The sequence below is a fragment of the Lampetra fluviatilis genome, chromosome 15, assembly GCF_964198595.1.
Source record: "Lampetra fluviatilis chromosome 15, kcLamFluv1.1, whole genome shotgun sequence".
Lineage (NCBI taxonomy): Eukaryota > Metazoa > Chordata > Hyperoartia > Petromyzontiformes > Petromyzontidae > Lampetra > Lampetra fluviatilis.
Genome location: NC_136289.1, coordinates 9,418,901 through 9,445,764, shown reverse-complemented (window position 1 = coordinate 9,445,764; position 26,864 = coordinate 9,418,901). Strand labels below are relative to the sequence as shown.

Genomic DNA, 26,864 nt, shown 5'->3' with positions numbered 1-26,864 from the left:
TATTTAATGGCAGACTAAACAATAATATCACTGCGCAAAGAGGTGGCTTTTTGTTGGTGAATGAGCCATCAGTGAGGAACCTTATTTAAAACAAAATCGTATCATTGCCGTAACTCACCACCTCTTGCCGTCTTTATTGAAACCACGGATGAGCCAATCGTGTTTTTTAAAGATGCAAAAAACAAGTTTAGCCAGCCACTTGAATTGGCAGCTCCCAATTTGGGGTGGGGAGTGACCATCTGCACTGAAGCATGCACGGGGACAAATATGTCTTAGCCACGAAACGGGAGCGACCATATCCCCTGCGGCCGATACCACACTTACTTTCGGCCGCTTTTAGGCCGTGATTTGGGGCCGCTGCGCGAGGTCCTGGGTCTCTCCAGCTTCATGAGCGAGCGATGGAGGCTCTCCTCGGTGTAGGCGTAGTACACGTGCGAAAGGTCCACCTCAAAGGGCTTGCCAACGAAGCAAGGGAAGGAAGGGGGTTAACAAGGCAACAATGCATGCCAGGTTATTATTCCATTTGCACATGCTGGAGGTATTACGAGTTGAGAATGCAGTCAATGTACATTTAAACAAATTTATAATACAGCATTGTATGTTGGGGGGGGGGGGGGTTAAGCCTTTTACAATGTGGTATATAACCGAGCTTAATGGCTATACAGGGAGTGTGTGTAACGTTCACTTAGATCATTTAATCAAACCATATTTTTGGTCTGCATTTGGACGCTACAAGGCCAAGAACAGCAGAGCGGACTTGGGCACCTAAAAGTCACAGATAGCATTCGCAATACGTTCTGCAACAATCTTTCTAATTATAAGTAATTGTGATTGCTCTTCATTTTAGAAGGGGAACTTAACAGTGAACAAGCCATTTAATAAAGGATTCGTCCATTGTCAAGATGTGGTCCATTGTTGGCTAATTTAAAAGCATCGAATGAACAATGTTTAGTGGAACGGCTTGCTTAAAGGCTTTGCCAACATTTGTATTAAACTGCCCTTTAACTTTACACAAATGGGCACAAACTCTTCAGGGACCTATTTTAATTATTTTTAGTTTATAAAGCTTGCCAGAGACTTGAAAACCAAGGCCAGCATTATGTTTATTGTCTGCCCATTTTGTTGTTGTGCGAGCAAGTCTGTGAACGTGGAAAAAAAACTCTCGCACAGCTGCGTGGGACAGAGTCGTGATGCTAGAGGGGGACAAAATAAGTAATTAATATTTTGCAGATCTATGCCAAAAATTAAGAGTCACTCTTTATTCTTGAGTCATATGCGTGGGATAATTAGAGGGAGGAAACACCAAGGACGCTTGAGACGTGTTCCATGGATAGAAATGGGGCAGAGAATGAAGGACTGAAACTACGGTGGCGAGATGTTAGCCACCTCGCCTGGTATACAGGAGGGCGTGGGTTCGATCCTGATCCTGATCCTGCTGCCTATATATTTGGAGTTTGAATGTTCTCCCCGTGTTCGTGCGGATTTTTATGCGGGTACTCCGGTTTTGGCCAGATCGCATCTGAAAAAGAGCAATATAGCTCAGTTGGCCTGACCTGATAAAATAAATATAGTTTCGTTTCTAGTCTTAGTAGCAGCTTAAGTTATTGTATCTGTTTAAAATGCACATCCATGTGTGAAGGCAGCCCGTAACTCTACTGCTGCCATATCATGGTGTCCGTATATATACAAGGATAATGGCCTCGACTCTGGAATGCTTATCGGGAGACAGCCTCCCCGAACCATCAACAAGCTCCCATATAAGGGCCAGTGTGACCCCCTACTGTCCTTCCACACTCAGAAGGCACAAATTCAGATGGACTTACTCATTCAATGTTTACAGACTGTGGAAAGATCACACGTTTTTGACCTTCATCCCTTTGCGTAACACCTCCTTGTCCTGGAGAATTTGGGAAATGTATAATTGGGAACTTGTTGACACAAAGCCATTGGATCGTCAGTCTAACAAGCTGCACAGCTGCAGGTCATGAGGTGTGCCCGAATAGACCTTGCTGTATTTTGGAGCTTGTTTGTGCTAATTCTACGAGTCTCTGCAGTGTTGGTTATGACTTACGTTTTTCTCCTTCTTGTCTGGGACGGGCGTTTGCTTACGCATGTTGTTTCCGGTGTAAGCCACACATTTCTGCCAAAATGAAAAACAAAAAGGTTAATCTCGGGAAAAGTAGGTAACGCAAACAGAAATGGGAACGTTTCACAGCGTGCCGTGAGATAATCAACGGCAATCATTTGCGTAAAATGTGATGAACAGATTAGTATTGCTTCGGTATTGATTTTGTAAAACGTCAGTACGTTTCGAATTTGACCTTGATTGAAAAAATGTTTTGCCATGTGGACAGAATTTAGATTGTTACGAATGTAATTGTACATTTCCGGTTCTGATAAATGCCCACAGGTTGTTTGGAATTTCCTTACCAGCTGCCATTCCCCGATATCTTCATTCCACTGCACGTAGTTTTCGATCATTTCCTGTTAAAACGGGAGTCTTGTTTAACCAAACATTCGCAACTATGTATGGTGCCCGAGTGGCTTAAGATGTATGGGGGTATTACAATAAGAATAACAAAGCATTTCTGATTGCGAATAATAATTTAGTTATCAAGGTTTACTTTGCAGCTCAACATATTAATCAAATTCTTAGAAATGCATGCACAATTTAACACTAACTACCAATAATGACGGGCTAAACTGTTACTGGAAATTAACTGCATATTTTCAAGAAAACGTGGCATTAAATATAATTGGTGCAACAAACGTACATTTTAGATAGCACATACACTGTAAACCATTTAATCATCTGTTGATGTAACATTGCGTTTATCACAATGGCATTGCTTTCCTTCAAACAGCATTGCTCTGCTGCAAGACATGTACCAGGCAGATTCAATGGACTCTTTAATAGTACTGCTGATACCTGCAAATGTGATATTCCACACTAATGAGACCAGGAACGGTGATACCTGCCGGTGCTGATTCCAGAATCTGAAGCGTGGCAGTTAAATTAATTGAATACAAAACATGGCAGTGCCTATGGTCACATTATATTGTTTAATGTCTGACAGAGATGATGGATGTTACCTTTTATTGATCAATAACCTATATTACCCTAATACCAGGCACTGCCCACACTGTCCGTATTGTAAATACCCTTGTAATAAGAAATATCAATACCTTACTGCTTAAGCAATGCCGGTCCATCAGTGAAATCCAGGAGGTAAATTGAACTCTTCTTAAAATGGTCTCTACCCAAATCCGGGTCCTAAGCTCAGGTTCATCTGATGCACGTCTGCTCCAAAATATTCACCGAACCACTCCGCACTAAGGTTGAGCCAGAGCTCGGGCAAGACAATGGATGTGGCTTTCCGATTGCCTCTTCAACAGGGTTTTTTTTGGGTGACACCAGGACACCATCAACAGATTGTGTCAAGCCATATCCAGGAACCACGTCACGATTCTCATATATATACAATCCGCAATCGCCTTCATCACTCAAACCTTACATAAACATTGTTTTTATCTTTACCTCCAAGAGTGATATTCGTCGCAAGACAGTATAGCCAATATATTCATATTCTTAGGTTTTTTCGGTAAAGTCACGTAGGTAAAACATCAAAATTAATGAAAATAAAATAAAATAAAACAAAAATCACGACGTTTCGGAGGCAATGATTCAAGAATTATTGCCTCACTTGATGCAGCTAATTCGACTGTGACGGTCCCACCTGATGACGGAGACTTGTGTTGCCTCCGAAACGTCGTGATTTTTGTTTTATTTTATTTTCATTAATTTTGATGTTTTACCTACGTGACTTTACCGAAAAAACCTAAGAATATGATTCCTTGCAGTCACGAAAGCTTCAAATCTAGAAATAGCCAATATACTTTTTTTTTACAAATCACAGAGCTGGAATTTAGCCAAACTGTGTGCAGAAACCAAATCTGCGATGATTTTGTGCAATCATTGATGGTAAGGCTGCGAACATCACCTCACTGTACTTGAGAATAATTTTTAATCACAGGCAGTTGCTCAAGATTCTAACCCAGCATCTCAGCAGGGCCAGCTCAGTGTTCTGGCCTCTGATCCACCAGGTCACCTGAGCACTACCGTATTAATTCAACTGGGTGTTTGCTCTACGCCACGATGATGGCCCCAAAGGCCCCACCCGAGAAGCATTCGCAGAGATGCGTGCACTGTGGGAATGAAAGGGGGGTCAACGGTGCACGGCATGGGTGCCTGGATCACCTGGTACTCTTGGGGGATGAAGTTGTCTATAATCAGCATGTGCAGGCGCAGCTCACGGCTCAGCTGTCTGATGTTCTCCAGGAGCCCCTCGGTTTCGCGCTGGTGCTCCTGCTGAAGGTCTGCCATCTGCGGGAAAAGGTCACCCCCCTATTACTGTCGAAAAGTTGCACATTATAGGACAGGGTGGCGAGATGTTAACGACCTCGCCTGGTATACAGGGTAACGTGGGTTCGATCCTGACACATGTTCTCCCCGTGGTCGCGTGGATTTTTCTGGTGGTCCTCTAGTTTTTCCCTCCACATTTAGAAACATGCATTTAGAGCATTTGGCTTATATACATTTGCACATGATAAGCCACTTTGTTGAGATATCATTTATGGGCCAGGTGGCTTTTTAAAAAGACAGATAGCTCAGTAGGCCTTACCTGGTAAAATAACAATCGTAGTCGTGTATATAGTGAACCCTTGATCTAACAGTGGGCGGATAAATATAATCTGTGCTGCAGACAAAGCACGTTCATGGTGAATACGGTAAAACCTCTCAAAACCAGAGAGAGCCTTTCCAGTTATGGGAATGTTTGGCAAATTATTCATAATATCACAGAAACATTTGATACTCTTTATGTAATTACAAGCTAATACATCGAATAAAAATGTAATGAGGATTAACTAAATCTTTAAAATGTTATATTTGCAATTTTAATAACACTAAAGAATCACTTGTGTTTGAATCACCATGAAGCATTGGTGGAAGGCTAAGGTTCAGTGGATGCGGAAGGCTGCACAGATATTCTGACAGGTTTGAAGGATTCATTTTATTTATTTTTCTGGTTGATGTTAAATGTGAAAAAATTAACACCAACAGGGCTCAAGGGACAATGTAAAAATCGAAAAGGTTCACCGAATTCAATTTGACAGGTACATTTACTTATTTATTTATAATTGCTAGTACATATAAGCACACTGAATGCAACTACGCACACATTAATTTACGTACGAGCTGTATTTAGGTAGTTTTTATGTATACAAAACATTGCATTGGAAAGCTTCTGCACGAGTTCCATAATTATTGCTCATTGCCTAATGGATACATTGCTCTGTTGTGATAACTTTTTTTGTTACTCTTTGTTTTTTTTGGTAAAGTCACGTAGGTAAAAAATTAAATAAAATTAATTAAAACAACTAAATTAAATAACGACGTTTCAGAAGCAACAAAAGCCTCCATCTTCAGACGTCTTAATTTATTTAATTTAATTTTTTACCTACGTGACTTTACCGAAAAAACCCAAAGAGTATGAATCCTTGCAGTCACGAAAACTTCAAATCTAGAATTTACTTTTTTGTTGTTTGTGCTTTTTGTTTTGGTGATATTTCATTTGTTTACTCATTTTTCATTTTGCTTGGTAGTAGGGTTCTCATTTGCTTGGCAGTGGCTGTACTATAGGATTTGGTCCTCATATATAATTAATGCACAGCATTGTGGGATGCTATTAGCATGGCTGATGTTATATAAAATAAAAGTGTTATTATTATTATTATTAAGGGTCTGTGACTCGGTGCCGACATGACCACAAACATGGCCACGAGTAAACCGATTGGTTTAAGCAGCAATAAAATCAGACAACACATTATGAGTCCACACACCCATATTTCACATACTTAAGCTCTAATAATGTTTTTTTAGCGCCTAATTGTCATGTCTTGCATTGTCCACCTTTTTGTTTTACCAGAATTTCGATGTCCACCAAAATGCTGGCTCCTACAGAGGGCTTCTCGGCGCTTCGTGCCTCTCCGTGCGCCCCCAATGATGTCCTCTTCTTCCCCCTAATGTGTGCAGATACTATTGACTATTATATATAGGATGTGTAGGCATATACATCGTGTATACAAGGATGTATATCCTTTTAGATGTCGGCATATAAAAAGTTCGGTGGGGAGGGAGTGAACATTTTTTCTGGGGGAGGAGGGGGTCGACAATTTTTGTAAACCTGTTGGATCAACTTTTTACCCCCAAATCTGGGGGGGGGGGGTTCACTTTCTATAACGTTTTGTTTCAGGCCTTCGGAAAGGCTCTTATAATTTATTAGTTGACGGACAAACAGACAAATGATTACTACTGCGCCACACCTTTTCCACATTACTCTGGAAAATCATTGGCTGGCTATTTAAGAAATGTACAAACAAAAAACATTTCCCCTTCTGTAATGAATTTGCCTGAGTGTTAAATGGCATATGTTGGTTAAGTTAGGTAATAAAATACTTTTTAGACCAAAATGCCATTTCCTTTGCATTCTTCTCTTTGGAAGCAAGATGCTGCCGTGTAACACATATACTTCATACTTGTACTTTTAAATGAAGTGTGCCATGTCCACGATTGTGTAATGAAATCTGACACAAATATCACATGTGCAGTTTTCATCACTGGGCCGTTTTAAGTGCTGCTGTGTAAAACCGAGCACTGAACAGCGTGTCGCCCGAGTCCTCGTTGAATTATGGACGTAAAGGTTACTACTCATGCTGTTCAAAAAGACTTAAATAACATCTCTTCCATTTCGGTTTTTTTTCTTTTCTGGGAATGGGAAGGGAAGCTCTCCAAGGACCCTGTTCAGCCCGAAGGATTTTCTCCAAGAAACTGCAGTAATGCTATCCACTCATGGTGTCTCGCAAGAGTGTGTGGGAATTTATCCTTATGAAGCAACATGTGTGATCATCATCAGCGGGGTTGCTGTTTCCCAAGGACTGATATTTTTAACTTGTAATAAGTATTTTACTGGCACTGTATGCACTGCTGAGCTGGGCTGACCAAAAAAGCCTGTCTCTTGATTTTTTTTTTAATGACAAAAATCAATATCCTGCAAAATAAAACAATATTGCAGAGAGAAATGGTATAGACTCTACAATAAATGTTTTGTAGTGTAGGAAAAAATGCTAACCTGGCAACATAAAATAAAGGAAGGTCGCAATTTACCTTAAATGTTTGGAACGTTTCTTTTTCTCCAATGCAAAAGATGTCTACCTTCCCGCATGTGTACATTGGTGTGCCCTAAATGCAAAGGCTGACTCGTATGAAAAAATATTTTCTATAGTTCTTACTGATACCAGCAACTAGAACAGCAAACATTTCTTTGACAGTTTATTTTGTTAGCATTCCCTCCCCCCTGGAGAGTCATGAAAGAATCAGATCGTGGTCTGCAGGGGCACAATTGCCAAACGCGTGATCCATTCGGCCCCTCGTGCGAAATTACAGAGAGGCCGGGAGAGGAAAAGGGGAAGGGGGGGGTTGGAGACCACGAGGATGAAAGCTTTCAAGCAGACTGCATTTCACATGAGGTTTCTCCCGGGAGTGCGGATAATCTTCTTGACTGCATTAGAATATCAATAATTTTGGGTGTCCTCCAAAATGGGTCCATGTAGACTTTGCTCGTTTCGTTTTATCTTTACAGCATTTCATATTTTATTTCTAATTTGTCATTTTCAATTATGAAGACAGGCAAAAGCTTTTTGATTACGACGTACAAAAAGCAAACCCTCCCCAAAAAAACAAATAACCTCAACGTCTTTTTGCAACAACAAAGAATGTGCAGTACTGATATGAAACGTTATTTTCCTGTGCCACTTCTTTTACTGTTAATCCTTCGATACAAAATATCAAATTACATTATGTTCATTGATCAACAAAAGCTGTAACCAAACAGCTCCATAAGCACATAAAAGGAGAGTGGCTTCGTGTATGTGCGGCATGTGCTGCCAAGCACATGCCTTGCTGCGTGTGCTCATCTGAAATCTGGCGCAATGGCTCCCGGTGCGGGAGAGAACAAACGGGACGTGGCGCCTGCACGAGTGTGTCTCTGCTGCGTTTGCGGCATGGATAATCTCTAACCTCTTGACCCCAGACCGCCCCCAAAACACTTGTGACTCGCTTCTCGGAGACAGGGAGACTGATGAGTAAACAAGTTCACTTGGACACTAAAGTAGAACCACTCTCAAACCACAGACCGTCGAGGGAGAGAGTCCCGCTTTTTGTAAAAATGAGGCTTCAAGTGGTGACGGGGACATTTCTCTCTGGCACGCATTACTACAAAGTCCATTTTCGGTTAGACAAGGGAGGCTAAGCTGGAGGGGAGAAAATGTTCTGTGGGCTGTAGGCATCATTGCTGCATTTATCACCATCGTGCCTCTTTGTCTTCCAGACATAGCGATTGCCTGATTCGGTCAGAAATGTCTCTGTGAATCATGGCCATATATCAAATAGAATGAATTAATCCTCCTGAAAAAGTGTTCGTGAAATTCAAACGCCCTTCAATGTTTTTTAATACGATTGTTACATCTTCAAAACCTTAACAAACCTGGTGTAAATATTTGTGTGGTTATATCTACAAGCGATTAGTTCCAATGTAAATAACCTGCAAACTGTGAAATGGATCCCATGTGACTGGCATCGTATATTACATTAAAACCAAGTAGTGTGCATTACAGGAAAGTGAAAGAAACTGCTCCTTTTTTTAATATTGCTGCATTTTATATTGAAGAATAAATTACAATACACACATATGAATTTTATTGTCCTATTTTCTCTTGACAGAAAGTGTAAAGCTACAGCAATGCTTAATGTTTAATTATGGATTTATTTTCCACCGTCATGTTGGTCTTTATTGCCGGGGTCATAAAAGTGCCATTGAAGGAAAAAATCGGCCATATTTCAAACATTTTCAGGAATCACATTTCTCAAGGTTGGAAATTTGCTGCTTTGTCGATGGTAAAGTGGCCCTAATTTATAGCTATTCCCCAGTTATATTCTCATCTGGATGTGTGCTGCTCAGTTGTTAAGTGCTGGGAGGGTATTCATTATCTCAAAGAGCCGTTTGACAGTGCACAGCACGTCTCGTTATTCCACAACGTGAATAAATAGTAAAAACGAAAATGAACTTTTTGTCCAAGGGGCCTTTCCAGTAATGAATCAAATGGGCCCAAAGACTGCCAAGTTATTTTGCCAGTAATAAAGTAAATTTGTTTTTCCAAGGCATACTGAAAATGGTTTGCTTATTATGTAGACCGAAAATGCCTGCAGTTGTTGGCTAATAAAGTGGGAAGCCCGTTCTCAAACAACCACGTCCTTACCATGTTTCAAGATCTGTTGGCAGTTGAAAACTAAAACGTCTCGTGTGTGGCACAATGGTTTCTTTTTTTACAGTGAAACATTTCCGTAACAATGTTTACTTTTTAGGCTATGAAAGAGAATAAAAAACCCTAAATTCTACAACTCTTTGAAATTGTAAAACAAAGCTTTGGGGATAGTTGTATTGCTTATTTTCTTCCCCCCACCCTGCCCCCCCCACAACTGTCTCTAATTAGGTTTATTTTGTTTTGCCAGGTGAGAATTCGAGAGAACACGATAGTCTAATTTGCAAGAGTGACCTGCGGCATTAGTCTGCCGGTAGGGGGCGATGATTGCTGTTTAGTCCCAATTGAGCAATTAACAGCGTGCAGTTACAGTATTGTGGAAACTGAATCAAGAGGTGTACAAGGACTTTGTGTACATTTATATGATTTACGTTACATGACCCTCATTATGATAAAATAATAAGAAACCATATAATTCATTTTAATTGAGAAATTGGTTCAATCAGTTAATGCCATAAAATATGCACATTTTTCATTTTTTTCAATTTTGCAAAGGGGTATACAGTATAAGCGAAACATTTGTTAACAACTGAGATACTTGTGCAAGATTAATCGAGCCCCTTGGAATTCAACTGCTTGCACGAACGGGCAAGGAAGCGGAATTTTTGTCCGGCACGATGAGGAATGAACTGTAAACATTTCCATCGTAAGTTAACTGATAAACCCTCCTGGGGGATGATAAGCGATTCGGGACTCAAGTGTACAAGACCCAAAGCTAACAGCAATCGAAAAAACACAAACCCTTGTGAAGCAAGCTGGTGCCCTGTTAGCAGAATAATTGGATAGAAAAAGCCTTATTTGATGAGTTGACAAAACAGAGTGCATTTACCCCCTTCAGACTGGAGACATCCTGAGTGTCCTCAGCGCTATACCAAAGGACACATCCCACTCTTTAGTGTGGTAAGAACTAATGGAAAACATACTCGCCCTGAAATCCATGACTAAAAACTACTTTGTGTAAAAAGTACACTATGGCAGTGTGCATAACAACAGAGAAAACCATAATTAATAACTGAACATTTTTAAGTCGTGATTTATTGCTATTAGTTTTCTGAGAGTAATGGCATTTAGAAACCTATTTGGATAACCTCTCCAACCTCGACACCCCACCCAAATAATAACACAGAGTTTCCGAGCATTCTGCGGATGAAAATGTCTACAACAGCGTTCTTCCGCGTGTTGCTCAAATGCAAGCTGCGCTTATTATTGGAGCATGCATGTATGTATGTTGAACTTCTTTCGCACCATACGTAGCCAACCGTGCTAATCGGAGGTGCGGGGGGGAAGAACAACAATGGCAAGGAAGCGGAATACGTGCATGGCCAGGGTTTCTAAGCAATTCACTTGTGTACGTTTGCAAAAAAGAATAACATGAGGCCGGACCGGGGGGGGGGGTTATAGCCGCAGGGAGCTAAGGGGCCGTGAGACCGAGGAACTACCGGCGCCCATCTGTTTTCTGTAATGTTCTCAGGAACTCTGGGAGAACGGGTCGTGCTCATGCATTTGCCCAAGCATCTTTTGGACAGTGTTCAAAACAACAACAAAAACTCCTCCCCCCGCACCACCCACCCACCCCTCGTACATATGCCGGTTAGTTGAGTGCTGTGTAAGCCGCAGGCCACAGATAATGCTGCGTGTAAGGTGGGAAGTATGTACATGTCCTGTAGTGATTAGAGAAGCAAGCAGTGGGCAGTTCCTCCGTCATTGGTCTCAATTCCCGTTCAGTGTTCCGCAACCAAAGGATGTGAGAGCCGTTCATCAAGTAGGCAACTGCCAATTATTTTACAGCACTGAGGGCAATTTTACAACTTTGGCAAATAAATGCAAAAGTATAGCTACTTGGCAGCAGTTTTAAAGCTTTTTAATGGCCTAGATGTTTATGACGAGGTTTGCAAAAGGTTTGCATTGATGTGCTATGCAATAAAAATCCCAGTAAAGTCACATGATAAATGGAAATTTGTCTTATTTTACCATTTTCATTCTATAGTATTTTAAGAGTGCAAGCCAAATAGATAATTAGCAAACCTTTTAAAATGTTTTCACACAATTGGCATGAATAAAGTCAATGTGGAATGCATGTCCTGCTTGTAAATTTAAACTCCTCGGAACAATGATACAATCCGTGCATTGCACCTTACCAGTGATAAATGTGTTTTGAACTTTCTAGTTTCAGGTAATTATCTGAAGACAATCAATTCTATATTTCAATGTTTTGCAAATCAAAGCAAGCTTATTTTGGTTTTATAAGCATTCATAATTTGATCAGTGTGGTAAATTGGTATATAAAACTAATTAGGGCTAATGTATTATGATTTATCTAAAGTTAAAGGATGATAACATTCACATTAAAGTTTGGTTTAACTTTTCCAAATTGACCAAAATTATTATTCGTTGATGATTTTAAGTTAAACCGAATGTTTTGGGGGGGGGGGGTGGGGGGTGATATTTACTTGTGTTATGGGAATTTATACAATCATTTTTTACTACGTTATACTTACAACAATATTAAGGGGGGGGGGGGGGGGAAGGTTGAAATGCACTGGAATCCAATCAAGTGTACTGTTATTATTTTTGCATGGAGAATGCCGAAACTGGCCGAGTACCATTGAAATGCTTCTGATTCTTAGCTTGTTCATGTTCCTTTATTTTATAAGAGTGGTTTCAGTTGGCACTACTACCCCTTTGGCAATGCAACATCTGAACGACACTGCCAGAAATGCTGATGGCAAATAAGTAATTGCAGTTTTGTAACCGATTAATGATGCGAATTTTGATACATGTTAGTTTTAAAGGTAGCTTAGCTGTTATTTCTCAAACCTCTATCAATCAACTGCCGGTGGAAGGCCTCCACAATCCGTGTCTGTTGTGGGGTTTGTCTGACCATGCATCGTCCGTGCACATTGGCGCGACTTACCCACTGACCTGGCCAAACTCAGTGGCAAGTGATATCCAAAGCAGTCCTGGATGCTCCCCACATCCCACTCATCAACTGGGCATTAACGAGTTTCATTTCTCCACATAAACACCCATTATTAGCCTACAACAGTGTTGATTTAACTATCCATATTAAGTACTATTTAACGGCCCCCTAGGTTGTATCAATTAATAATATTGTTGCATTTTTAAACAACAGCTTTCTTTATATTATAACTTATCATTCACTGCGCACTCACTGTTTATAAACAGATCATCTTTGTATACAGCTTGGTTTAAATAAAGCTTATCTTATCAAAGGTGAGGTGTGCTCTGGCAAACTGTCACAAGAGTCCTCAGACGCATGGAAAACTAAGATAATGTAATGGCACATGCGACTAATCTTTTGCTGGCTTTAAAGCCTCCTATCTACTTTGGCAGTGGTGTGTGTATATGCAACCCTTGACCCGAACATTGGTTGGCTCTTCAATCATTGACCCTATCTCTGTGTAGAAATGTCTTCTGACAGGGCAGGCGTGGGTGGACCTCAATTTCCCACTGGACAAAATAAGCCCATGAACATCCCTTATACTCCTCCCTCCCGTTTCTACCAATGATTTCTTGACCGCAGGAATGCCAGACCATGTGTGGGAGAGGGAGTAAGGAATAACTGCGCCAAGGTCGGCTCGGGACAACGTCCACTTAGAAAACACGTTCCTTCGGAGTGGGCAGGTAGGAACTTGGTTGGACAGCGCATTCGTGCACGACAGAAAGCTCGCGGTCACGTGATGCACTTCAACCAATCCGGGAGCGTACATGTTTGGGAGAGACTATGCACGACAGACAAATAATCCCTGGTGGGCAGTGTGGAACTGTTGTTCCTACCTGTAATACATTCCATATCACGGGAACCTATTTGAATCAAGGTAGCGTGCTCTCGTGTCCTACTGTCAACACCAATATGCTGCACTTATTTTGAACTCCTCACACCAATGAGTTCTCACTTGGTCAAACAAATGAACTTGAACGAGGAAAATCACCTTCAAGATGCCTTTTTTTTTCAGGACAAAAGCCAAACTCAAAGCAGGTCATGAAGTTCAGAGCCATGGACACACAAAAATAAGACGACCACTGCATCATGAACCGTGAAGACATGCGGATTTTTTGCACGGTCAACTGGAAACATTATAAATCGTTATTTTGACAAGACCTAACAACGTCCCTTGCTACCATTTCTAATATTAGGATGTTCTCAATTTTAGGATGTTCTCTTTTCGGAAATGTTTTGAGTCCACGTTCATAACATGGAGTTGGCTTTTTGGCACAGTGTTCTAGGCACTAAAGTTGTTTACCTTAGTGTACCACTTGTGTATCTGTGCGGGGCTGCTGTTAGTGTGCAGGGTAATCAGGGATTAGTTCACGTGTCCAAGGGAAAATTATTTTCAGTCATAATTATCTCTTGGAGCATTGGGTCCCCTGAACTGCAGTTGATTTCAGCATCATATTTCGGACAAGCCTGCAAGCATTTTATGCTTTAAACTGGATAAGGAAATGTTGTGTAAAATGTGTGTGTGTATATATGTATTGGTGGCATTGTGGTTAGTGCACTGTGCTATAAACCCAGCACACTAGTGATTCCTACTCATTGCCAACATCGTTGACGAATATCTGAATCAACACTGGGCCTCCCCGAGGTCAACTGGCTATTAAATAAGTACCTGGTGTGTAAACAACAGCACTGGGGAAACAAAGGTGGCTGTTGTGGTCTTGGCCACAACAGCCTCTCATGGCAGCATGCCAGCCTTATAGGTGCTCGCTAACAGAAATTACTCAAACAGCCTGTGTATGCTACTACACTGGGGATCTCTGGCGTATTTATGTGTATGTATATATATATAAAAAACATCCAATGATGTTTTATGTTCATCTGTACTGGTATGCTTAACTTCTCTGACAGCATATGCATCTCTGTGCTGGGGCTACATTATTTTGTGTATGTGCAAGTGCGTGCGTAAAATTAGAACACATTATTTTTAATCTGTCTACGTATCTGAAATGCATTTAGCATTTCATCAAAACTGTTTGATGTTATAAGTAGTGTGGACTGCAGGGGCCAAAGCAGGGTTTGTGCTTAACGTATTAGCTTATGTGTTTTGCAAAAGCTCAATGCTACGGTAGCACTAAGAATACGGTGCTGTGTAGAAGACTGCATCTGGAAAATCTCTGCAATACCTCAGACTTGGCAGCCATCAGCATGGTCCACACTCGCTTCAGCTTCTTGGTCTTTCCAGCGGCTTCCTCTTGAAGGCTGTTGTACTTTTCCTCTATATCGAGGCGTTCTTGCTGCAAAGTGGGAGCAGACGGCACACTAATTAGCCAGAGGGGGAAAAAACCCCCCACCTCTACTCTCCTGCATGCGCTGCTAACTTGGCTGCCCTGGATAATGGCAGGGGATTAAAGGGAGAGTTGGTTGTCATCATTTCTTGACAAGTGTTTTATTCCAATACTTCTCTTCTTCTCCCCCACCCCCATAATCGTACCACCTCCCACCCCCACCCCCTTTTGTGGCTGCAAGGTAAATGTGAAATTGTGTTAATATTACAGAGGTCTGGAATTGGGGAGGTTTGTTATAATCCAGAACCGGTCATTGCTAAACAATCCCATGAATGGGGAAAAATACGTAATGCACTTGTTTAAAGATTCATAAGAAAAATTGCTTATAGTTTGTACTTTAATCTAAGGAACTGAGATTAATGCCATCGCCCCGCTGTGATTTTCAGGTCTCTTTTTTTCCGGACAGTTTTTGTTCCACAAGTTTCGAAATAACAGGACCTTATTCGACTGAATGTGTACAAAAAAATACACATTCATGTTGCTTCACCATTCCATGATAGGTTTTGATTGTCTACCAATTGGGGTTCATGCCAAACTCTGCATAGGACAAATTAGCCTGCTTTTTCCAGCATGAAAAGTGTGTCCTGCACCGTTAAATGAAAGGTTAAAGCATTGGTGTCTTATTCTCAATCATTGCATTGGCCTCGCCTGGGAATGGAAAACTAAACTGGTCCATTAGTTTAATCAGAATTGGAGGTCGGTGTAAACCCTGAATATGCACGCAAAGACAACATCTAAATTACAGCCAGGCCTGCAAGCAAAGTCTTTCACAAAATCCACCCTTAAGTGCGCGCACATCTGGCCACTGCTGAGATTTAAACTTCAGTTTCCCTGCAGGCAATGGCCAGCATGACACGCAAGGGAAAGGTGCCGTAACTTACATAGGTTCCTGCAGTAAAATAATAACTCCAGCTGCAGCGCTTCAGCAATGAATGCACACTGTTGCGTTCACCTTAACGTAATAGGCTACACCTGATGTCCGCAGCCTGTTATGGTTCACTCTCTGCCCTTGTCCCAGTTTCTTCTGAAGCTCGGCAAAACAAACCCTGAGCCCTACCAACTGCTTGGCCAAGAGCACACACTGTGTCCTCGGAATAATGTGTGGCTGGATATACCGGCGTTATTTTGCTACATCTTCACTCTGTACTAGGTCTCCATGCCGTTCCCAGTTTAGTGCTGTAGAGTAAGTAGTTGTAGAAGTGCATTGTGCATTCCCGAATTGGCTTGTGATTTTCTGTGGCTCCAGTGGTGTGTTTTATTACCTTTAATAGCATGTAGAAAGAATAATAAATAACATTATAAGCTGTAAATAGGAAAAATGGGTTTTCATGTAAATAATGGGGTCTCGTTAAGAAAAAGTATAATCCGGGGCACCCAAACCACTAATGAGCCTGGTACATCAAGGGCAGATAATGCACAAGCCCAAATACTGGCAATATAGATTAGACATGGCCTCCTTGCAGTGGAGTGGGCGCTGCAGTGGTGAGATGTTATCTCCCTTGCCTGGTATACAGGAGGTCGTGGGTTCAATCCCGAATCCGACAGCTGTATATTTGAAGTTTGCATGTTCTCCCCGTGGCGGCGTGGATTTTTCCCCAGGTCCACCGGTTTTTCCCTCCACATTTAGAATCAACATGCGTTTAGAGTATTTGGCTCCTATAAATGTCCACATGATAAGCCACTTCGTTGAGCTGTCATATGTGGCCAGGTCGCTTCTGAAAAAGAGCTATATATCTCAGTGGGCCTTCGCTGGTAAAATGAAAATACTTTAATTCTAGATTTGAAGCTTTCGTGACTGCAAGGATTCATACTCTTAGTTTTTTCGGTAAAGTCACGTGGGTAAAAAATTTAAATTTAAATGAATAAAAATAAAATAATAAAAATCACGACGTTTCGGAGGCAACACAAGTCTCCGTCATCAGGTGGGACCGTCACAGCCAGATTTGCTCACTTGATATAGAAAATCTGGCTGTGACGGTCCCACCTGATGACGGAGACTTGTGTTGCCTCCGAAACGTCGTGATTTTTATTATTTTATTTGATACGGCAAATCTGGCTGTGACGGTCCCACCTAATGATGGAGACTTGTGTTGTCTCCGAAACGTCGTGATTTTTATTATTTTATTTTTGATTAATTTAAATTTCATTTTTTACCTAAGTGACTTTACCGAAAAAACTAAGAGTATGAAAAGACTTTAATTTAGAGTGGCCCAAGGAATGCGTGGAATTGCCCACAAATGGGTTCTCCTTGCCTCTTTTTCTTCGAGCTCTCGCCGAAGTTTCTCTGCGCGCTTGCGCCGTTCCTCCAGCTCCATGTTGGACTCCTCCAGGAGCCTCTCCTGCTCCTCTGCCTTGGCGAGCAGGTCCACTCCACCCACGATGACCTTCTTCTCCAGGGCTGCCAGCTTCTCCTGCAGGGCCTGGTGCTCCTGCCTAAACACACAGCATCGTGAGTGTACTCTGCAGCCTTTCCACATTGGCAGTTCGTCGTGATGGCTTAATGGAAGCCTAATCTCATGGCTCACGACCTCCAGCCTTCTGCCCCCCCCCCTCACTGCAATCCCTCCCCTTGCCCAGCACCGTACCAGCTTATAACATGTTTTAATTAAAACCTGCAATATGCACGGAGGAAATATTTGTATATGTATAACCCAAATGGTTCATGTGTATTATGGAGATTTTTAAAAAATATAAATGTTGTTTATTTTATCATACATTAATTGCTAGCTACATTTAACAAAGCATGCAACATGTAACCTGTTCTACGTATATATATTGCATTGAATTGGTGTTTTTGTTTTTATATAATTGTGAGCACTTGAGTTATAACTATTAATTGTCGTGAAAGATTAAAGAAAATAGTCCAAGTGAGAATATTTAAGCGTGGACATATTAGAACAGAGGTGCTGGGGTATGTGCACACAACTTCAGTTTGAAGACCTACACCATTTAGACATGTGGCCACCTGGAACAGCCAAGTATAGCTCTTCACTGTTTGTGCATTGGAGATATATAGAGGCTGGCACAGCTGTTGGGTCGCAGTTGTGGTTTGGTGATGCATTCCACTCCTGTTTCAGTGCAGCTCATTATGCGAATTACAAAAAACTCAACACATTCGTCAATAACAGTGGCCTTAAAAGGAAAAATATATTATAGGTGACATTTGGGCAAGGGCCCTTCTTTATGGCACATAAACAGAGGCTAGAGAGATAGGGTGAATAATGGTTGGAGACTGCACTGTACACCATGAGCAATAGATTATTTTCTATTGAATTTATTTAAAATTCCTGGTTCAATTTCAACGAACCATGAATGTGAATTCCTGCTTCATTGAAATTGATTGTTTTTTTGAGGAATCACTAAACTCTACAAACGTTCAGGTAGGTTTTTTGCAGGTAGGGATAATGGCTTAAACATAACAAATACATGTCACAGGTGGAAATGTATGTTGAACAAAAATCCAGTACAGTGATATTTTATTACTGTGGAAGTCATTCAAATCCCAATGCAAAAAATAAACATACATGTTGTGATTGGAACAATGAAGAAAATTATCTTTCAAAAGGAGCAGGTAATCAACATATCACATAAGAAAGTGTATTTAGCAAAGATGTATTGCTAGAATGGATGACAGCCAACGGCATAGTCGAGTACAGATGGCAGACAATGGAGAGAACAATCCCGATAACATGACTACCGCAGAGAGAGAGAGGGGGGTGAGTTCAGCTCGTGCGCAGGAGATGAATGGTAATGTTGCAGGACCGTCAGATGGAAAGTGTGGGGATGCTTTCGTCTAATAGTTTTTGGACAACTGCTTATACCTTGACTTAAAGCTTTCGTGACTGCAGGAATTTATATTCTTTGGGTCTTTCGGTAAAGTCACGTAGATAGGTTCAAAGAAAATAACAAAAAACTACGACGTTGTGATCGAAACGGAGAATGACGATCGCTTGTGTTGTGATCGAAACGTCGTAGTTTTTTGTTATTTTCTTTCAACCTATCTACGTGACATTACCGAAAGACCCAAAAAATATAACTGCTTATACGTTAAGAAAAATAGGCAACATTGGTTTTATTATCTTCTAACTCTTTTAGGTGTCGAACAACTTAAAACATTGCAGGTCCACAAAAGGAACACCAATTGAGGGTGAATACTTTCACTAAAGGAGTAAATGTTTAATGTAATATTTTCAAAGTAAGGTCGCAAGCCTGTTTACACCTTGATGTGATATACTGTATCGTTCGATTTGATGAGGTACTCTTAATGCTGCAGAGATTTGTCTCTGGACTGCTTTGTGTATACAAGCTTTTATTTCTACTGGGATAATATCAAAGTTACCACATGCCGAGTAGAGCATTGGTTGCACAAAAGGATTGTTCAAAGGGACTGATGTGGCCTTTCATCTTCACATATATATTTTCATTAATTCTGATTGATGATTTCCAAGTTGTCACTTGGTGTGGTGAAAAGTTTTCACACAAATGTGAGAAAATGCAGTGCCAAAATTATATATGTCATCCCTAATGAAGTGTGCATTTTATTTGATTAAGTTATGATATTTGTTTCCCCTCGTAAATGGGAACCTAGTATTCACACCCCGAGCTGTTTACGCCAAAAATTTAATGCACACCATGGAGCCAGGAAAAAGGGCCCCCATGTGTGCCATCCTCTGTGTGCTTACTCAGCCTCAAGTAAAAGGCTCCTCTCTGCAGGAAATAAAATGCCTTGCATTCCCTGGCAGATGGAAAGCAGCAGCCCCATGTTTGACCAATGTGTCACTACCATGATTAGTAAAATTAATACATCTCCCTTCCCTCATTGCGACCCTTATGCAGTAACAGACCTGGTGTGTGCGTGTTTTTTTGTTTTTCCCCCTAAACTTAAGCAATGTATGTGTCAACATATCATGCAGTACATAAGCACACTTGAGTTACCTTTTCAAAGCGTAAACATGTAATGAACGCTGTAAATGTGCTCCTTTGAGTCTCAGATGGAGCATTTTGCAGAATTCAAGTAAAAGCAGTTTATTGTTTGAGTACAAAAATGAGACATCACTAAAGGCATTATAAGCCTCATATATATGTATATATATGAACCCGAAAACTCAAAGTAGATGTCAGGGTATTACAGCAATAAGTAAAAAGGGCCCAATGGTTCTAGTTTTGGCTTAACCTATGTTTATACAGTGTCATCATCAGTAATGATCTCACCACTGTTGGATCTTCAAGACAATGTAAACACTCTTATGATGCCAAAATAAAAGTCACAGTAATGTTGGCCTCATGATAAACAGGGGTTGATATGTTTGGAAGACGTGCTAGATGGGAATGGAAAGGTAGGATGAAATGTTTCAACTTAATAGGCAAGTAAACAAAATGAAAAACTCTTATGCAATTTGTTCAGCTGTTTTGAAAGGCAGGAAACCAAACAAGAGGTTTGTATCAGGTATGCCAATCTTTTAACCTAACGCATTCATTAATGTATAAATAAACAATGAGGTATGGTAATACTTTGGGAAACCCCAGCTGTGTATATACCGAACGGAATTCACGAACGTATAGGAAATTACTTGGGTGTGGCTTATGGCCATAGATATGCAGGTCATACAGAAAAACAAAACAATAAATTCCATGATATCACGCGAAAAAAAATGTACAGGTTTAAAATGAGAAGAAAAAATGGGGAAAATGTCTAATCTCCTGCGATGGTGGCACCTTGTGAATGGATCTTTACACTTCCACAATCTTGCCTTTGTGCTTATAAAACAAGACATCTCTCTTTTCTTAAGGGAATGTTCCTGTGAGAAAATGTACGTGCACTCTGCCATGGGAAATGCCTTGATTCTCGACGTGTGTTTCTGTGTGAAAGCCCTAAAGTTCCCTCCAGAGATCCCAAGAAGAATCGTACAATCTTTGTGAGCAAGCACAGCTATATTCACCCAGCAGGAATAGTGGACTTGTTATTATTCTGAGAAAGTTTTATGTCGAGTCTCGTACGCTGTTGATTCCTTAAGGGGTTCAGTGCCAATTTTGTTTTTGGTTTAAAAGAAAAAAGAAAAAAATTATGGTATTGTTTTGTGTGAGCAGGAGGCGATGAACTTTTGATGGAATTTGATGATGCCTCATTTCTGCTCCAGGGTATTTTCTAAAATTGATTTTTTTTCTTCATACAACTTGATTCACGAAGAGGGCCAGCAAAAAATTCTTAAAAATTCATATTGTGCCCGTTAGTGTTTAGAATTTTTTAAACAAAGCTTCACGAAAATACTGAATTGAAAGTATATCTGAAGACTATTTTAGCATTTGTGTGAGATGGGTCAATTCTGTATTGGTTCTCGCCATTGCTTGCACTGGAAGACGATGCCACCTTGTGGTTGACATATTTATATGAGCTATTGTCAGGCCGGCTTTCTCTCTCTGCAAAGATAATTCCCAGAGTACCATTTCGATTCACCTTCACTGCAAAAGAATATGTTCTGTAGCTCTGCCCGGCATCAATATTATTCACGATGATTGTGGAAACGGAAGGACTTACTGCGCCTTGAGTAGGTCGTTCTCTCGTCGCTCCAGCTCAGCTCGAGCCTTGTCTCTCTCCTCTTCCTCCATGTCCAGCTGTGCCTCCAGAGCCTTCCTCTCCTCCTCAATCTTCGCTTGCATCTCTGCTAGCTTCTCAACCGGAATCTTCTTTTTGCCTAGTCAGTACATGCACACACACGTGCACATGCACAGAGGACATAATAATGTGTGTAAACAATTTTTAAAATATTTTTGCATGCTGTCCATGGACAAAAAGTGGGTGGAAGGCTTATTGCTGCCAACATCGCATTGCTGAAGCAGGATGAAGAATAAGGCAAATTGCGCTTTTTTTACGTTATGAAAATTAAATTAATAAAAGAATGCTTCCCAGCAGAACCTCGGTGCATACCTTATTCCAACTGCAATAATTGCTCCCAATGGGTATTGTGTGCCCTAGAGAGTAGGCTGGAAATAATTTCTTCTTAATGTCATGAAGGCTATTTGCAGTGTAAAGGCATAGAATTAATAAATCAGTTCATTTAAAGAACATTTAACTAAGAATACCATTCAGTGCTAATTTGAAAATATCAACCTAGCAATATATTCCTGTAAAGGGTAAATATGTATATTTGAGCATAATCATGCGTGTGCGTGTGTGCCAAGATTGACAGTAATGAAAGTACAAATGAATTTCCCTGATTTATGCATACCTTGTGTTAAATAAAAATGTACAACAGCTTTTAGTAAAATCATACTGGGCAAAGATTTTACTTGAGGAAAAATGTCCTAAACTTCATAAAGTGCTCGTCAATATTTTAGATTTTTTTTTTTGTTCACCAACCTACATTAGTGCAATACTTATAAAGGCTTATGATGATGGGCATTGTGCCCAGGCTGTTTCAAGATTTGTAATTTTGCACTCCAACAGCAGTGCTTAGGAAAAGCCACTAGGAGCCAGTAAGTGCCTGTCCTCAACTATCAAATGACAATTCAATTTGCCAGTGTGCCTTTTTCTATACGTGGTTATAAAACACTGCCAAAAAAAATCATTAATTGTAGCACTTGGCCAGAATGCCCACAGGCCTACAAATTTATATTTTTATAGTAATGTATTTCACTCTGAAATTTTCATGGACTTACTTTTTTCATTGAGTAGATTTGTCATTTGCTGCACTGTGGAACTACTGGCTAAGCATTTGTAATAATACTACTGGGCTGTTTAACATTTATTTTCATTACATAAGAGTCATGTGGGGTTTTGTGCCACACTTCTGAATATCACACTTTAAAATAATATGTAATGATAAAATGTCCAACCTGAAACAATTATAGCTGACATGGTTTTTTCTTAACTGTCTAGTGAAGGCAGACAAGTGATCAATTAGCTCCTAAACAATTTGAAAATCCATTGAAAACACAAAACTCTACATTTTTTTAAATCTCAATTCATTGTAAGCATATACAACCAGAACCTAGTTCAGTGATATGCATTTTTCCAACTCTTCACTATTGTCTTCAAATCATGTGACTAATTGTTAGTTCTAACAGTATCAGTGCAAAAAACTAAAAAAAAACATTGAAGGTAAAAAAAAATTGTTAAGATTTAAACAGTTTATGCATTCAGAAATCGAGATGTGGGAAGGAATGAGGCAAATTGGAATGGCTCTTTTATCCTAAAGATATATCGTTATAGGAGCGGTTCTTCAGAAGTACAAACTCTTTAGACACTCGCCAATTAAAAGTTTTAAGCGATAAATGTGCGCTAATGACTAGATTTTGACTATATTGTTTAGAAAAAAGCTGCTCTACATTTACATGGACATGATAGGATGCATATACAAAGCCATTTAATATGCTGGGCGCTGAGAAAGTTGAAACACAAACCTGTTTGGTCTTGTACAGAATTTTATAGCCGGAAGGCAGCGTGAAAAGAGCAAGGAAAGAAAGTGATTACATTTGTTTTTATTTTTTTTAAGTGCCTAACATTACTCTAAAATGACAGCACGAGTACATTAGCTTGTTCTGACAACGGCATGGCCATGCAGTGAAAGAGATCGGAGGCAGACAATAAACAGCAAAAGTTTTACCTTCCACCATTTCACTGCTTTGCCCCAATAAAAATCGTTTCAAGCCAGCTGAAGGCCCCCAGCTAGCATGAACGTGTTCACCTGTGGAAACGCATCTGAAGAATGTAACAGCCTGCAAAGAAAACAGCTGGAGAAGTATCGGGGGTTTCTCGTCAGTCGCAGCAAGAGATGGACACGAGCTTGCAACAGCATGGTAGTGACCTGCTCTCGAAGCACACTGCACTTTAAGTTGCTTGTAAGAAAGCACTTTCGCTTATTTCCACCCATTTTCTTGTATTACCTTACAACCAACATTAAAATGGGATATCCTTCGTAAGCTCAACTATCATCAGAATCTCTATTTATCCTGCAGGAATCCGATGAGCTATGAAGCTCTTTTTTTATCGATGTCCAGTATGTATGTTGAACATCTTTCGCACCATACGTAACACCGCCCCTATCCTCACCCACTATGCTAAAACGTTACTTCAATGGTTAATAATTACAGGCCTACAATGTTCTCAAACAGCACGATTTCTTTGAAAGTGAAATCTCATTTAATTGTCATTTTATTTAAACTAAGCACATATATTTTTGGTAAGTAAATACATGTTCATTTTTAATCCTGTTCCAGCTCGTCATTATGGTGGTATAGTGCTTGGAAAATTTTTATTGCCTGTGTGAATTTGGTGACATTGGGAATATGTGTTCAACCAATGATGATTATTACGCTACGGAGTTTCCAATGCCAGGACCATAAAAAGAGCTGGAATTAAACTAAGTTTGACCCGCACTTTTATATATTTGTGCTTATGCTTTTATTTTTACTGAGCATTAACCATAAAGTTATATACATTTGAATTATTACTTTATTAAATATTCAGTGCGTTTTATAATGCAACATGTCAGTTTCGTACTTTTTTCCCCCCGACAAAGTAATATGCTGAATTGCGTTAATATTATTCGTTGTAAGCGCATTCTATTTGACTGTGGTCTATCATCCCAGGGGAATTGCAACCAGCGAAAAGTGGCTCAGGACAACACTAACTTATATAGAGCAGGCCACTTGCTAAAGCGTCAAAGTGCTAAAACTTTGGGCGGGGTGGAGAGGGCCCGGAAATAAACGAAAAGTGCATTTCTGCTAGAGGGAGGTTGTTTTTTAGCGCATGGCAAGCACAGCTTAAGTGGACAAATCCCTTCCAGGCACACAGGAAAGGGGACCTGGGGGGAGGGAAAAGAAAGCGAAGGATGGTTTGGGGGCAGCTCCTCTGGCCGTGAGGTGCTCCCACCGGGAAGCAGGCTGCTTCCCCCGTGCCTCTCTTAAAAGCGTGGAAAGAACAAAGCACTGCGCAGCTCCTACGCTCTCCAGTCACATCTCGTCACAGTCAGCCGCAGACAGCCGTGCGCGTGTGGGGGCTGTGAGCGTGTGCGCGCGTGCATGCGCCAGCGCGTGTGTGCGTGCGCGTGCGTGCGTGGGGGCGAGCATGATGGGCAGAGGGGGTGAGGGGGCTTTGCTGCACGGGGCAGTCACTGCTTTAAAACAAAGCAATCCCATGACAGACTTTTAATGAGATTTTTCTGTTTTTGAGTGCACGTGTTGTTGTCGTTATTTTTATTTATTTCTCAATGTGATGCATCAGCAGCACAGAGTGTGTTCAATGTCAAAAAAAATACGTAAAAGTTTCACAGTTGCGAAACTAAGCAAACGTTTTGTTCAATCTTTTAAATTTACAGATGCAGGAGTACTTATTTATATTTACATGACAAATTTAAACACATTTCTATAACATTACACAGGTTCGTGGAGAGTCCCCCCCCCCCACCACATTCTCCCACCTTTTCAGCCAGAAAGATGACAGCCAGCAAATGAAATATTTTAGCCATCGGCAGTTTGGTTGATATGGAAATAAGGCGCATCTCAACTTCAGGCAAATACAACAGCTTGCCATAGAAGCCCATGCTAAAATGCAGCCTTTGCTTTGATAAAGACCCCAGAATCGCAAATAGAAAGTGGCATTACTCTTGATCAGGATTAACTGTGCATGAGAAACAACTTGGCAATAATCTTGGCTGTGATGTGAGATAAATGATGACGGTTATTGCATTATGGCTGCAACTTGAGAATGTGGCTTATCGTAAACTGCAGTGTCTGAAAAGTGCTGCTGAATTTGCAATTGCACCATAAAATTAACAAGAAAGAATTAAAAATGAGATGGCTTCAAGCTGGTAAAATACTTTATAGATGTGAAGACTGGCCCTAATGATCTGTTTAAATAATTCTTCAAGAAACTTTTATGTGATTATTCAGTCTTGACATCTGACTGTCAAAATCTTCGTAATTTCTCCCACTCTGTTTGTGAACAATGCTATACTATGCAAATGATAAGCAGGCGTGCTTCCCGCTTGACAGAAGAGCCGAGCATTTTTGAAGCACCTGCCCATGGTCACAGCGCAATTCCGAGAACAGAGGGCCTGAGGATAGACTGTTAAGAATTTGTCACCAGCGCAAATGGGAGGGACAGCAAGAGGCGGCGGCGAGAGAGCAGGGCATGGGAAATCAACATTGGGACACACTCACAGCCACATGAGTGTGGTTTGTCCATGGGTTTCTCTTTGACAGAGCAGGTGGAACTGTCACTACTACTGCTGCTGGTGCTGCCTGCGAAGAGAGGAGGGGGGTTCAGATGCGCCAGGGGGGTTCACACGAGGGCAGGTGGAGGCACAGTAAGTAGTTACTGCCGCCACGTAAAGGGACGCTAATGATGCGGCGGTGACGGCGCGCTTGCACGGCACGCCGCGACGCCTGCTTAAAAGTTGGTGCTCATTTGGGCAGCGGGTGACGTGCGCTTTGATGTGCAACCACAAAATTACTTGTCGAGCCCTTTCTCGGATTTGCGTAAACATGACGAAAAACAAAGAGCACTACAGAGGAGGGCAAATTTGAACAGAATTGTGCCAACGGTGACATTTTTGGAACACTAATTAGTGTTAGAAAAGGAATAGGGAATACCTACCTTTGGTTTAGGAACATTAGGGTAAATGCTTTCTAAATCCAGTAATAAGCTAATTGATGTAGTTTATTTTTTATTTTTTATACACTTCAAAGACTGCAATTATACCAGTCACGCAACAGATTGCTATTAACTTGTAGGTGATATCTTCAGATAAATATGCCCGTAAGTACTCTCTTAAGCTTCATTAGCTTTGAATCGAAACTTATAAAGCTTGTGGATAAGCGTAGAGGGAGAAAAAATTCCCTCTTCTACACATTGGGTTCAACTTTGACTAAATTGGTTTGTGGCCAAGAATACATTAGGATTTCTTGGCCCCAAGCATCCTCCTAGCTTTGCCTGGGGCAAGATTTAATCAGTGGACCAAATTTAGTCCAGCCCAATAACAGCCACAGGCTGCGAGTGACTCTGCCGTAACGAGGGGATTGATCCAATCGAGTATCTGCCAGGCGTCAATTTACACCAGAGGAGGATTTCAATAATGAGTGCTCCAAAGATTTGCTTTGGTGCACACGGTGAATTAGAC

The 26,864-nt window shown here is 40.8% G+C and overlaps 1 protein-coding gene across 2 annotated transcripts in view; it reads right to left on the bottom strand.

Annotated features, from left to right (window-relative positions):
- The window catches only part of KIF3A (kinesin family member 3A), a 52,919-nt gene that overhangs the window by 8,312 nt on the left and 17,743 nt on the right, over positions 1-26,864 (bottom strand). Inside the window, exons 10-17 of one of the 2 annotated variants that reach the window (XM_078863168.1) lie at positions 25,906-25,986; positions 21,281-21,437; positions 16,998-17,178; positions 14,584-14,694; positions 4,259-4,384; positions 2,431-2,484; positions 2,072-2,140; positions 325-455 (exon numbers count right to left, since the gene is read on the bottom strand). In XM_078863168.1, the coding sequence (XP_078719294.1) occupies positions 325-455; positions 2,072-2,140; positions 2,431-2,484; positions 4,259-4,384; positions 14,584-14,694; positions 16,998-17,178; positions 21,281-21,437; positions 25,906-25,986 (910 nt within the window). The remainder of the gene's footprint in view (positions 1-324; positions 456-2,071; positions 2,141-2,430; positions 2,485-4,258; positions 4,385-14,583; positions 14,695-16,997; positions 17,179-21,280; positions 21,438-25,905; positions 25,987-26,864) is intronic. The other variant, XM_078863169.1, reaches the window with a different exon arrangement.